This window comes from Sesamum indicum, linkage group LG1 (genome assembly GCF_026168435.1).
Source record: "Sesamum indicum cultivar Baizhima isolate 11 linkage group LG1, ASM2616843v1, whole genome shotgun sequence".
Lineage (NCBI taxonomy): Eukaryota > Viridiplantae > Streptophyta > Magnoliopsida > Lamiales > Pedaliaceae > Sesamum > Sesamum indicum.
In genome coordinates, this window is record NC_142657.1 from 20,169,647 (window position 1) to 20,183,980 (window position 14,334).

Sequence of the window (14,334 nt, forward strand, 5' to 3'; positions counted from 1 at the left end):
ATACAACGCGTAAAATGTAATTTAGTCATCGTTTACGTGGCTAGGGGGCTTATTCTCAGCAAAATTCTACATCAAAAAATTCTAATTTCATCCACATCTGCATTTTTTTGTGAACTAAAAAAACCTGGCACCATGAGTTTTTTAATTGCTAAAAATTATTGAATTATCGATTATTATTTGCCACATGATTTGTAGTTAAAAAATCCTTAAATTGCACACCCTAAGATAAGGGCAAGGAAAACAATTCGGCCTACTTATAAATAATTACACACAATACGTGTTTCACCATAATTATTAGACACCGTTATTGACCCTTTGTGGTTTGGAAAATCACATGATTTGATGTTCTTGATATTTGTCTTTATTTAATAAACAGGTTTCTCCATTAGTCAAAATTCACCATCATTTGTCTTATACTAACTTATTTTAGGTTAAATGCTTTTTTTTTTTTTACTAAACTACTCTTATATATCTTCTAATATTAATTCATATACGAAGAAGAATTATATATTTACCCTTGTACAACTATTTGAAAAATATAATCCCCACGACATTAGAAAGATAGATCGTCACACGGATAGACATATATATCATAATTAACTTCTGGGTTGGCTACGGAGCTATATAGTACCGATGTGACGAATCAAAACCTGAGTCCTATAAGAAAAATCCTATATTTCCCTTATTGAAATTGCAATGGGAACAACATTAGACATGGATACATTGGAATTTGAGGTCATTCTTGGCCTGCTATAACCCAGTCCATGAATTTTGGCAAAGCAATCTGCAGTAGTTGGTTCGTAATAAGAAGTCCAGGATGTTTAACCCTCATACTCCACTCTTTCTGCACAAACAACAACAACATAATTTCAGACAATCTTTTAATTTCTGCAACTAATTGTCACTTGTTTGTGAAAATGAAATCAAGAAAACTTACAAATAGTGGAAGAGGACCAATGTCTAAGTAACTCTGATAAACAGATGTCATAACTGAAGCCATTCTGCAAATGGTGTGCACTGTTCTTACTCTAAACATTCTCTTCTTTTCAAATCTGCAAATGGCAAATGCAATTAAACGTCGTCACAATTGTCCAAAATCGAGTAATTTTCTTGTAATTAATATGCCCGAATATTAGGATTATTGTCTACGTAATATTCTTGCATGATTATATATATAGATTCACTATCAGAAATACACTCTATGAGATGCTTGATAAGGTACCTTCTGAAGGCCGATGCTAAATCATCTGACGTAATATCGGACATAGGACGAGTTTGTGCAAGATTCTGCAGCTCAACCATAAGCCAGTAACAGTCCTCAATAGCTATGCTGCCGCCTTGGCCTAGATTCGGTAGCATTGCGTGAGCAGCATCGCCTAACAAAATCACACGACCCCTCCCCCACGTGTCCATCATGTCTGTGTCGTATATAGGCCTACGTATTATCATGTTCTCTTGTGTTCTGCGGATAATATTAACGACCTCGTTGCACCAATCTCCATAACGTTCCACGAGCATGTTTTTATTTCCTACATCACAATACCACATATAGTTTAAGATGATTGATAAGTACATATATATTGTTTGTTGGACCGGTCATGAAAAGAATTGTCGTGAGAGATGAGATGGATGCCTGCGGAGGAAACGGGACTTTGACGAGCCTCCTTGACGAAGGCGTACCATTGCAGCCTCCCCTTCCCAATATCGGCGGCAACGAAGAACTGGTTCCTTCCTAAGAATACTTTATATCTGTTACAATCACAAACATTCATGTATAGTTTATCAACCATCATATATAACATCAAAACATTCAATTAACCTCATCAACTTGTGTTTCTGAATATCTATACTATTAACAAATCCTATTATCATACCAACTTTTAAATATCTAAATTTACGTTTTTTAATTTGTTCCATCAATATGATCATAACAATAATTTTAATATTCTAATGAATTTACTGAAATACCCCTCAAACTTGCACATACCTCAACTTTTAGCACATTTATGTGTTGAAGCCAATATCCCACGACTAATAATCAACCCATCATTAAAAAAAATAACTATTTTTAATTTTTAAATATTTCGCACACATTAAATGTGGGATGTACGTCGGTATTGACAATTAAGTGATCAGAGTATAGATACATTGGTGGTACATATACGTATCTATAGTAATACTAATTAAGATGGATGGTTTAAAGAAATTAATTACTTCATTATGCACTAAATATATGTAAAAAATACTCTTCTTTTTTTTTCACGGTGCACGTAAACACCAACATCTTCTATCAAAAAAAATCTTTAAGTATTTATATTATTATAATTTTTTGTTTTCCTTTCAAAAAAAAAAAAAATCATTCCAAGCATATATATATAAATGTTGCCTTTTAAAAATAATAATAATTCATACATATCCCACGTGGCCGAGTGGTAGGACGTATAAAGTATGAAACTCATACCCGAAGTGAGGTAAGTGCTGGGGATCAAATTCTGCAACCCCAGTGTAGCATATAAAATTTGAGTAGTTTGGCTCATGTGCACCAAATAGTTTTGACCGCACCTGAAATAATAAATAATTACAAATTTTCCCATAAAATTCTTCTCATTTTCTATATGCAAATTAATTATAATTATATATATATATATATCCATACCGTGGACCGCAACCCATCTGCCCCAATCAATAAATCCCCCTCGTATTGCTGACCGTTATCAAGAAACACCGTTACCTACAAAAGAAAAAATATAACAATGTAAGGATTAAATTTTGTCGAAATTAAATTAGATTGAATTAAATAATCAGACAGTAAATATGAATTAGGCCCACATAGAAAAAAAAATAAAAATAGCATTAATATTATAGTACTTTTTTGTTTTTATCAGAATGAAGATCTCAAACCTTGTCGGCATCATCGACAAAGTCAACAACCTTTGAGTTGTTGATTACTACATCCTCACCAACTGCGTTCAACAGAAGCCTTTGCAGTTCCATTCTACATATCATTTGAGTAATTGGAATTCCCTTTACAATCGCTGGTGTTAGAAAATCAAACTTCACAAACCTGAATCAAACCAAAAGATGTAATGAAATTTAGGTCGATGAGAGTAGAAAATATTTGATATTTAATTTACTTTGCATACGAGTTACCCTTTGTCGGTATAAGGAAAATTTCACGTACCATTCACCGCTCCTGCCATCGGCCAGGCCACAATTCCTGTCGCCAGTGACGTGACCGGCTCCCATAATTTCCCTTGCAACGTCTTTGTCGATAGCTTCCAGCAGTCCTAACGCACTGCTCAAAAGCTGAATCGGACCGCGCTCCATGCCCTCCCCTTTTACAGCAGTCAAGTCTTTCTCGAACACTTTAACGTCAAATCCGCTTCGCTTAGCAGCCAGGCCAAAAACCAGGCCAGCAATTCCTCCACCAGCAACAAGGATTTTGAGCTTCTTTTCATTACCCGTGGCGGCTTCATCTACATACGAACTACCCCTACTTTCACATTTAACTCGGAAGATCAATCTCGTAGTAGTGGATCGTCTTTGTCGGAATCCATGCAACCTGGCAGCTGGTTGATGAGGACAAAGATTAAGACACATGAGACACTGAAGGGAAGCCATGTAAGAAGAACAGCTTTGACTAATTTTGATTAGTGAATCTCCAAGGAACCAAGTCCTATAGAGGTGCAGGATGCATTGTCATCGCCCCCATTAGTTTATACCAAAGGAAGACGCGCGATAGGCGGCTAACAACCTGTTCGCTCGTGTTAAATAAATAGTGAATCGACTTCACCAATATCTCATGACATTGATATTATATGAAGCGAAAAATTCTAGCGTTGACCTCAATCAAGTTTACATAGATTGATTTGGTTCGATTTGAATAAAAGAAACTTATATGTATATATATATAAATAAAACAAGATTTGCGTTGCTTTCTAATTATTATGTGAAGGTACAATATAATATAAAGAATTGGGTGCAATGTGAACATGATAACTCAAATCACAAAGAAATCAAGAAATATTTCTAGTTTATGATGAAGAAAAACGAAAATCCAGGAGTTGAAGAACGTACGTAACTCCAGGTAATATATATATATATATATAATTAATGTTAATTTGTTATGTAAAAGATAACAGTTTAACAGGGTTGCGCTCTTCAACACGATAAACATTTGATTGCAACTTTTACTGTACCTTCTATTTATTTTATATATACAAGTTATGTAAATTTTTTGAATAAAATTAATGATGTAATTTTTATACACGTAATATAATGTGCATATATAAAATAAAATATAAGATGCAGCATAAATTGTACTTAGGAAATCCAATCATATAATCAATAGCATTTGTGTAGAAGAGATAACGATATTTTTGGACATGTCCAATTGAATACTGTCCTTTTATTCCCTCGTAAAAAATGAAAAAGATTTGCTTCCCATTCTATTACATCCTAATTCCACACAGAGTCTTAAATTTTGGATAAATTATAATGAGTTTTTTTTAAATGTGATATAATTATAAATATTTTTTAATTATTGTTTGAAATGGGTGTAATTTATCAAAAATATATATATGTAGAATATTATTGGATGCTGTTGTACAGGCAACATCATCACATTTTTGCATGTGGCAACTAGTGTAAGATTTAATGAAGTGTGAGAAACGAGGAGTTGACCTTTTAAATATATCTTTGTGAGTGTCTTATCACGTTCTTTATTTTATTAGGGTGATGTGATAACAATTATATTCAAATTTTCAGTATCCATTCATAAATAATTAAATATATTAATTATCAATAATAAATATATATATATATAATTAATTATTATTATTAAATAAATCAACATCTATATATTGATGATATTCAAACTCCTGATCCCAGCTTCCTCAACTAAAATATACCTCGATCATTGGTAATATCTCATCACATTCTTAGACAAGATAAATAATAACAATAATAAATTTATATAGGAAACTGGAAATACCCTTGAGATGTGAACAACAATATTTACGAGCCAAATTGTAGATTCCACCCCTGTTTTTGTGCCAAATTGCAAAAACAACCCTCTTACAAGTAATCTAAATTCCAAAAGAAACCCCTGCCTAAAAATTTAAGGGCTCATAGTGAATTTTTGTAAAAATTTATGAAGTATATTTTTGTTGATCAAATTGAGTGAATATATATATATATATGTGTGTTTGTGTTTGTATTTCTTGGGAAACTATTTGCCTATTGAATTTTAGCTGTATTATTAATTTAATGCTTTCACACTATTAATTTAATTTATTTGTTACCAATATCAATTTATTTAGTTTAGAGCAGCTCATCTTTATTGACTTTGATTCGAATAAAGTGGGCAAGTCAAATATATGATGCCGTACATCATAAGTAAAATAAATAAGTAGCCATTTATTTTTTTCTAAAAATGGTTATAAACTAAATATGCGGCCCTATTTATTTAGCAATTACGATACGAACAGTATAAAAATAATAAAATATACTTGAAAAAATATGGGAGTCATTATAATACTATATATAATTTTTGGGTGAGCAAAACTTTCAGTCCTAAAAAATGTCACCTTACCATTTTCCGATCACCATAAATTGCATACATAAAAATTAAAACTTAACATCATAAATTGGGAGCTTCAGGAGTTGATGTCATTTGACTAAGACACGGTTGAATTGGTTGCCAGATATATAGTTCTAGACACATCAAGAGCATGTTCAGGTTGGAGGTAGGTAGGTGGAGCTGAAAGTCAAACATGGTGTGGTACAAAAAGATAGGGTAAATTTCAATATATTTATGTGTGATATAAAAAACAGCTAAACAATACTCTTATGAAACATAAAATATTAAGTTATTCATCTGTGTTTTTCAAAATATAGTATTTTAGCTTCTTATATATGAGAGGTAAATTGTTATTTATTTTTTTTTATGAGAATAAAATTTGCTTATTTTTAATATTACAATGAGGATAAATTACATTAAATCCGAAAAAAATATACAAATATTGCTAATTTATGGTTTAGACAGTAGACTGAAATCGGTTTTCCAATTTGAGGAAGTTGTCAATTTAAACACCCTAAAAATAGTAGTAGGGAGGTAGGTAGATCACAAAGACAAATTCATGATAATAATAATAATAACACCTTAAGTTGAGTTTATATTATAGAAAAAGAGAGCAGTTATTATGTGGCGGCTATGACTTGACTTGGGCTTCTCATTTTCAATCACTTTTGTTCAACATTGTTGTCATGTGTGTGTTGTGTGCAATATTTTGAAATTATAAATTATACATTCAAAGTGAAAGTTGAAGGGATGAACTATAATAATAAGAATATGAATGGTGAGGCTGAGGCTGAGGCAGACGACATCGACATTGCCTCCTCTTTCTTTTTATCATGTAGTTATTAAAGGGAGTATTAGTAGTAGAGCCGTATTGGGGAGCAGAAATTCAAATTTCACAAAATGCTCTAAACTTACTGCCTTCCTATCACTCTTTCATTTATATTAATATAAAAAGAAAAAATCTCTTTATACCACAAATAACAGTTAATGATATCTCTATATTAATTTTTGTAATGTTAAAAATATCATTTATGATAAAAATAACTAGCTTATTTAACTTTTCAAAATTTATATAAATTGATAAATTATTCTTTTCATTCTTTTGTTTTTATCTAATAATAATTTAAGTTTCCGTACACTTCAATCCAACACACAATCTTGACATTTTAATTACCAAAACAAAATCAATCTTTTGACATTATAAATTACTTTAATTGTTGCGTTCGGTAAGAACTTGCCAAAAATTTGTTGGATCATTTAATAACAGCCGTTCTGATTTTAATTTCCTCTGGCAATGTAAAGATTGCGTTAGTAAATAATCTATTAATATCCCTATAAGTAACCTAAACCCCATAGACGTCCTGGTGGTCCGACCCCAAAACCAACCAAAAAATTAGAAAAATAATAATAATAATAATAATAATAATAAAGATGGAAGGGTATGTGACAAGTTACTGGTGGTGCCGTGCCTGGCTCCGAGATCCACATCCACTTGCTGTCGCTTATTAACGAAAATCATACAAGTAGGTTTTATGTCTTAAACCAGGCATTCGGATCCATCTCCAACTCTTACTATCACAACGCTTACAAATGTCAAATAAAGCATCATTCGGAGTTCGTCCAGGAACGGGGAAAAAAAACAATACTATATAAACACTACAATTTAACTGTTCTTACTAAATGATTGGCGTGTTGAGCGCTAAACAAAATAAGAGAAGCCAAACCCAGCAACGTAAACAGAAAATTTTTACACAACCACATGTTAATGGCAACTGTAGTAAATGTAAGCGAGCTAACCGGTTAAAAAAGGGCAACCGCCCTGCTACGATTTCGGCTAAACTACAATAATACCAAATGTTAGGGAATTTAGCTGAATAATTGCATTATACAACAGACTCCTATCAATCTGGACTTTACCATATTGATAATAGTTAGACACAGCCCCCTGCCATAAGACTACCACAATAGATCTGCCCTGTCATTCTCTGTCCATTGCTTGCGCATGTAAAAAACGGCCACCTTCATCTGTCACAAGGAATTACAGAAGATATTATGTTACGCATCGATTCATGGAACATCTATTAAAAGCACAACGCGCTACAACGATTAGCAAATTTTCCAGAGTTTAAGGGGTACATAGTTTTGACCCATAATTTATACTGATGCTGGAAATTTAGTGCCAGAACAAAGCTGAATATCCAAGGCCCCAACTTTATCAAAAGAAAAAGTCAAGTTGGTTAAGTCTTACAGTCTGCAGAGAAGCTAACTGCATTGATTTATTAATGAGTTTAAACATAATTGTCTCTAACTGATACATTCATCCAGAGCTTCAAGATTTTATACCATTCATTCTCCTCATTCTTTGTTAACTGAACTCCATCTTTGGAGTGAATCTTTAGTCTATACCAAACAAATGAAATGCAGTCATTCTAGTATTATGAATTGGAAGCTCACAGATGCTGTCCAAAGATGCCTCTAAAAGCCCACTGCAACAACTGGGAGTTCAGGGGCAAGAAAGACAACCTAAAGAATTGAAGGACTAGGTTGGAAGTAAGATTTTAGCTTAATCAATTTACTTTTGTATCCGAAGCGAAAACGCCTCAATGGCAATGCATCTTATCCTGATCTCATATCTATTTTCATCCAAATTTGAGGAGCAGTTAGATCAATCGATTTAAATCTTCAACTTCCATGCCAGTAGATTTTAAACAGGATGAGGCAGCCATCAAACAACTAGACATTCGTCTCCATAATTTTTAACTCCAACAAAAAGGTACCTGCCAGCACTACCAATGCCTAGACACGTATGCGAGAAGCAAACATAATAGCTTTTGTCCTTAACATCGATTAAAGGCTGACCAGGTAGCATTAAGTTAAAAAGAATTTAATGTCCGGCCAATCATTAGGCAGAAGTAGTAACAATTTAAGCAGTTGATATTGCAAGCAACAATCTGACAATTGCTAGACCGTGAACTACATAGAACGAATGCAGATCATACCACTTTCACCATCAGATAGATCTCCGAGCCTCGCAATAGCATCAGTAAGAGCTTGTTCATGCTCCTGTTTTAACAAAAATTATTATGTTTAACAAACAAAAAGGAACTAATGGACTTATCCGAGACGTTTATGGATTAGATCAATAGCAATGTTGAATCATCTCTAACCTTCAGCACTTTCTTTGCCTTCTCTATCTCCGCAGGGTCTGGATGGTTGGCGCCAAAAACCCTCTCCACCTGCCAAAGTTCAACAGTGAATTAACATCAACAAGCATATCTTTTTACATATATTTATATTACACCAGCGACCATACCTCCTTAATTAGAGTTTCAGTATGAAGCAACTGAATGTCATCTGGTCCTTTCTTTCCGATGCCATTCTGTGATGGTGGGAAGTCCTTCCTGGACTGACCTTTCGTCAATCCTCTCCCTCTTCCAGCACCTGGAGCGTTATCCCGCCCAAGAGGTCTATTCATCCCATGGCCTGGGCCACCATAACCTCCATGATGAGAAATTCCAGGATCTTCACCTTCCCACTGTATATCCTCAGGAGAAATCTGCAGAGTGAATGTAAGGCAGTCAGAATAAGACCTCCACTCCTTGTTCATTAGTAGTAGATCTTATTAGTATTTTGACACTGGATCAATTTCTCTTTTTTCTACCGCTGAGCATTTTTTTCTCTTTGCACTTAGGCCTCACGGAAAGCACCTTATAAGGTAATGCATTAAACTTACAGCATTCAGTTGGGCTTCTAATTCCTTTCTCCATTGAGGTTTTTTCCCTTGTCCTGGCTATTGCTAATTTACTATGGCACATATTCCATACCAAGCATGTAATTAATGCCAAAACATTTCATAAGTATTACATTTATTTCAAGGGCTTCAAGTGTCTCACTCTTTATTTTGAGCATCAGGTAATTCAAACATGAGAAAGTTGCTAGTAAATTGACTAAAACAATGTTGCATCACACAGCAGGTCAGCACTTGGCAGTGAGGACACACACACACACACAGAAAATCTTTTGCAACTTGAATATGCAAATTATGACAGTCCAAAAGCTATTTCACATTGCACTATGGAGTACGGCAATGAGATACATGAATAAAGTATGTTATAAAACAAGAATAGACGCCAATAACCAATTGATTAAATTGGCATGACCTCTCCCCTTTGTAGGACAGGTCCTAAGTTCTAGCCCATGGCAGAACTCCTTGAAACTTAAATATGTCCACAACTAAGAATCAACACATAAACCTCCTTTTCTACAACTATCAGACCTTTGGCATTTCACGAATGCCTAAAGTAAAATCATAACTCTGAGGTTAATGCATCCCAAGATTTTGGGTAGAACTCTCAATTAGTATTCGTTTTGCACTTTATTGACAGAGTAATGAGCAAACTCAAAGCCGAAACCAAGTGCCAGGCCCATTTAATAATCTGTACATTCACATTCAAGCCTTGCTCGGAGATCTAATGAACTACACATAACCAAAGGGGAGATTAAGTGGCTGTTCTCTCCAAGGAAAATTTTAATTGATTGAAGAAATTTTCTATAGGTGGGTTACAAACCACAAACTACCCTCGAACGAAGTCGTTCAGAGTTGATGCAGAGCAAGTATAGCACTATTAGTCCAATCTAAGATTGTGCCATGTACCTGTACTGTAGTAACAAGTACAGAAAAACATTCCCATGATAGCAGACACTTGAAAATCCGAACCATATGACTTTGTTCAAATCATCCAAATATGTAAGAAACATCCCATCCATCCACCTAATGTAATATGAAAACTCACTTAATTCTGTTCCCCCATCAGGCCATCTCACATTAACAATAATGAAGTGAAATATATAAATCAATATACCTCAGAAAGGTTGACCCATTCCCATGTTTCTTGAGCAGTACCCATATCATAAACAAGAGCATGCCGACCCTGGAAAAGCACAAACAATTTTAAGTACCAAATGGAATGAGTAAAAAGAAAGTCCGAACATCACCACAAGTTAAGACATACCTCGACAGGATTATAATCAGTTATTACAGCTTCATAAAAGTTATTATCGTCAGGCCACCTTGTCCTGACTTTCCTTCCAATCAATGGATCAAATGAAGCTCCTTCTGCAGGTTCATTTGCAAGGCCACCCGAAGATATACGGTTATTGAATTGACCTCTTCCAGCAGGACCAGAGGGATACTGCATTTTCATTGAAGGTGCACCTGGAGGCATCTGCATATTTAAGCATATTATAAACGCAATGAGTATCTGTCGCAGAATTAAACTTAAAGATAAAATTTCTAACTTACTGATTTATGTTTTTTGCCTTTCACACCCATCATTGGTCCACGTTTTGCAGCTGATGAAGATGGCTGGTTTGCTGCAGCCATTGATTGTGGGTGGAATGACGGAGATGGTCCACCAAAGGACTGAGAAGGTAATGAAGATGCTATCTTCTGTTTTTTACGAGAAGCTGATACAGAAGGACTGGGCACTGGTTCATGAATGGGTTGACTAGGACCATGCATGCCTGCTTGAAAACCACCTGACTGTCTCCACTCCCTGACGGTGTTCCCGAATTTTGAGTAACAAAACAGAGAAAAGGCTAGAGTTATTTCAACAAATTGAAAAATGTCTGCACTACTTCCAAGGAAGTAAACAAAACATGTTTTATCCACAAAACCTTATTCTTCGAATTGTTTCATCCGCATTAACCCTGCTGAGAAGATCCCTGTGTTCTTCATTTGACAGTCTCAACTCTTTCCTAAGTTCAGTTATTAAACCTTCTTTCTCCTGAAGAAAATACATTTCATTGTCATTTAACCTGATCAAACAAACATACCATATTAGATTCACATGCTCGATATAATAAAAAGTACCCAAGTAATCGCATCAGCTTGAGCTTTAAAAGCTCTGAGAACTGAACTGTATGCTTCTTGCTCAAGCTGGTGAATTTTAGCTTCCATATCAGTTTCATCATACATCCTGGGGTATGGCATAGAACCCATGGCAGCAGGCCTTCCATTACCAGAAATCCGGCCTCCTCTTGACATTCTATTTTGATGCGGTGGGGGAAAATCATCATCAGTTCCTGCAACAACATCAAATAAAATAGGAGAGAGGACATTAATAGACTTGTTATACAGAGGCGACAAAGGGAGGTAGTCAGACCCCTTGGATAATAAAAGAAATGTTATCCTAATGTTTGTTTGCCAATTATATAGATCAGAGAAAACAAAAATCCATTCGAGATGAGATCATAGGCATGCATATATAGATCTACAGAAGAAAGACCTAAATACTAATCTTCATAGTGCCAGAATCTGAGGTTCGGTAAAACGAAATCTACCGATAAATGCTCATGCAATCTTGGCCAATAGTTCTCCAATTTATACACCAATGAGCACCAACCCCCACCCGTAAAAGAGATAAATCCGCAGCAAAAGTAACCCAGTTATGACTAGTACACCTCATAGTCGAACTAAATTCCAGCACATGTAATCCCAGTGGGACATAAACCTATATCATTGCATTTGCACCTCAACATCCATATCTCTATAACTGGTTCAAAACAAAAGACAACGGGAACAAGAAAATAGTCGCCTTCAAAATAATTATGTCAACATAAGAACATAACTGAATGATCATCTGTTTGACGAGAGCTGGACAAAAATATTTTATGGATCAGAGTCCACAGCGAAGGATAAAAACAAAAAGGAGTATAGCTCGCCCAGTTAACATATAGAGGCCCCTACTTCAATCTGCATCACAAATTCTCATACCAACAATCAAGCCCTCGATCAACTTTTGGAATACATATAAAGATGGGATGTTCTGAGAAGCAACAAATGATGCATTTTATAAACCTTCTGATCGACATGTATTTAATTTGAAGACCTGTGTTTTCATTCACGTGACGGCAGGCAGTCGTCCGCTAGGAGGTGAAATGACATATCCGCAAAATGATTATGGATGAGATTGGACATTTATATTGAGGGAGAAAGGTCATCCAAGCACACTGTAAAAACTATTACCAGGATACGTAAAGGTATGCATCCCCACCACTTCCAATTATTAACTAATCTGCTATTCAATTTTCATTAAAGGAATCAAGTCCTAAAAGTTTGCTAATGCTATAACATTTCTTTGGACCTAAAGGACCAACTCAAGAGACTCTAGAGCAATACTGCATTGAAATCAGATCAAGTCTGTCTCCTTGCCAAATTACGTATGTAAATCCACAGTGCAGATGGGAGATATTTAGTTGTATATAAGGTGTTACAAAAAATAGGATTCAAACCTCTCACTCTTTACTGCACCAAATGAGTATCTAAACCTCAAAATCATTATTTTTCCTTCTCAGAGTTGCATTATTGTGAACCACAAATGTATTTTAAATCGAAAATAACCACAGTATGCACGAATATTCAAATTATGATACAAATTCTACCTTATAATTAAGATTGCATGCTGCAGAATATGCAGAATTTCTCAACAACTTTTTACTATATTGTACTGGGTTATCATTGTCAGATACCATAGCATAAAGATTTTCAAGGCAATTGAGCAGCCGAGACCTAAACATCCAAAACTCTAATATCAAACTAGAACTTGGACAAGTAGATGCCAAAACGAAATTCATTGCAAAAACAAAGCTCATAAAAAAACCACTTTCTTTAAAGCTCACCAGCTATCTGTTAGAGTAATCTACTACAGAGATCGCTTGAAAACCCACAGGGAGAAAAACTAATAATGGTTGCATCAAAAAGCCAAACAACAAAATCCAGGAAAATCTGTTCATCAAAGTAAAATTCAAGAATCAATATTCCCAATCCGCAATTATACAGTCAGCATAAACCTAGTCAATAAAATGCCATTATCACAAAAATGCGTATAACTTCACAAACCCTAACCCCAACATTATTCACAACCCTAACCCCAAATGCCGAACAAAAAAAATCACCTAAGAAACCAAAATTACCACTAATAATTCAACATTCGTGCTCAATTACTTACCGCTGCTGTCGTAAGGCTCGTAGTCCATAGCCAGCTTTTGGAGACCGAAGATTCACAATTTATCACAGCTCAAACTATGAAATCCTACCAGTAACTCCGATGATTGCAGTAGCGGCGCAGGACCCCTTGACAAATATCTCAAACTTACCCGAGTTAACAAAAAGCACGAATACGATAGGCGAATCGATTTTGTACGATTTGCGAGCGTCCGGGAGAGAGACAGAGAGAGAAAGGCAGTGTGTGAGTTTAGGGATACGCGGACGTGAAATAGGTTTATTGAATTTAGTTAAAAGTAGAGGGGTTTCAATTCCGCCTTCGCTTTGTTGTTTCGTTGTTCGAAAGTGTTTTGACTTGCTTCAAGAGATATTCCACACGTGGAAATTTCGACGATTTTGCAATATCAGCACGACTTTAATTTTAAGCACGCTTTACGTAATTCACTATAATTATTTAAAATAAAATTTATTAATCTTTTAATTATTTTATTAATCTCCATTTTTCTCGTTCTCCCCCTTTTCCAAAACTTACACGTCCTTTTTCTTCTCTCATTTTTTTTCAATAATTTCTCATAACATTTTTATATTTTTTTCCGTTTATCTAATTACTTTTTTTTAAAATAATAATTAATTTTTATAAATTTAAATCATGCACACGCATTTGATTACGCGACTATTACTACTAATTTAGACACCCCTTCATAACATTGACCAAAATTATGTCCTTTTTATAGTTTAGAAGGTGAAT

At 34.7% G+C, this 14,334-nt stretch overlaps 2 protein-coding genes across 3 annotated transcripts; both read right to left on the bottom strand.

Annotated features, from left to right (window-relative positions):
• Nucleotides 1-491: 491 nt before the first annotated feature.
• LOC105168669 (zeaxanthin epoxidase, chloroplastic) lies at nucleotides 492-3,848 on the bottom strand. The gene is made up of 8 exons (XM_011088803.3): nucleotides 3,182-3,848; nucleotides 2,902-3,064; nucleotides 2,657-2,731; nucleotides 2,462-2,562; nucleotides 1,634-1,749; nucleotides 1,223-1,529; nucleotides 938-1,052; nucleotides 492-844 (listed from the first exon to the last, which is right to left on the bottom strand). The coding sequence occupies exons 1-8, from the start codon at nucleotides 3,619-3,621 to the stop codon at nucleotides 737-739; spliced, it is 1,425 nt and encodes a 474-aa protein (XP_011087105.1). The 5' UTR covers nucleotides 3,622-3,848; the 3' UTR covers nucleotides 492-736.
• A 3,383-nt stretch (nucleotides 3,849-7,231) lies between these two features.
• Nucleotides 7,232-13,910, bottom strand: LOC105168678 (protein EMSY-LIKE 3). 2 transcript variants are annotated; one of them, XM_020696112.2, is made up of 11 exons: nucleotides 13,591-13,910; nucleotides 13,262-13,367; nucleotides 11,454-11,665; nucleotides 11,258-11,367; nucleotides 10,884-11,136; nucleotides 10,594-10,806; nucleotides 10,444-10,512; nucleotides 8,895-9,137; nucleotides 8,749-8,817; nucleotides 8,581-8,644; nucleotides 7,232-7,606 (listed from the first exon to the last, which is right to left on the bottom strand). In XM_020696112.2, exons 3-11 carry the CDS (start codon nucleotides 11,625-11,627, stop codon nucleotides 7,560-7,562), a joined length of 1,242 nt encoding a protein of 413 aa, XP_020551771.1. In that variant the 5' UTR covers nucleotides 11,628-11,665; nucleotides 13,262-13,367; nucleotides 13,591-13,910; the 3' UTR covers nucleotides 7,232-7,559. The 2 variants fall into 2 exon arrangements, with proteins under 2 accessions (XP_020551771.1, XP_011087115.1); XM_011088813.3 differs by lacking the exon at nucleotides 13,262-13,367.
• Nucleotides 13,911-14,334: the final 424 nt, after the last annotated feature.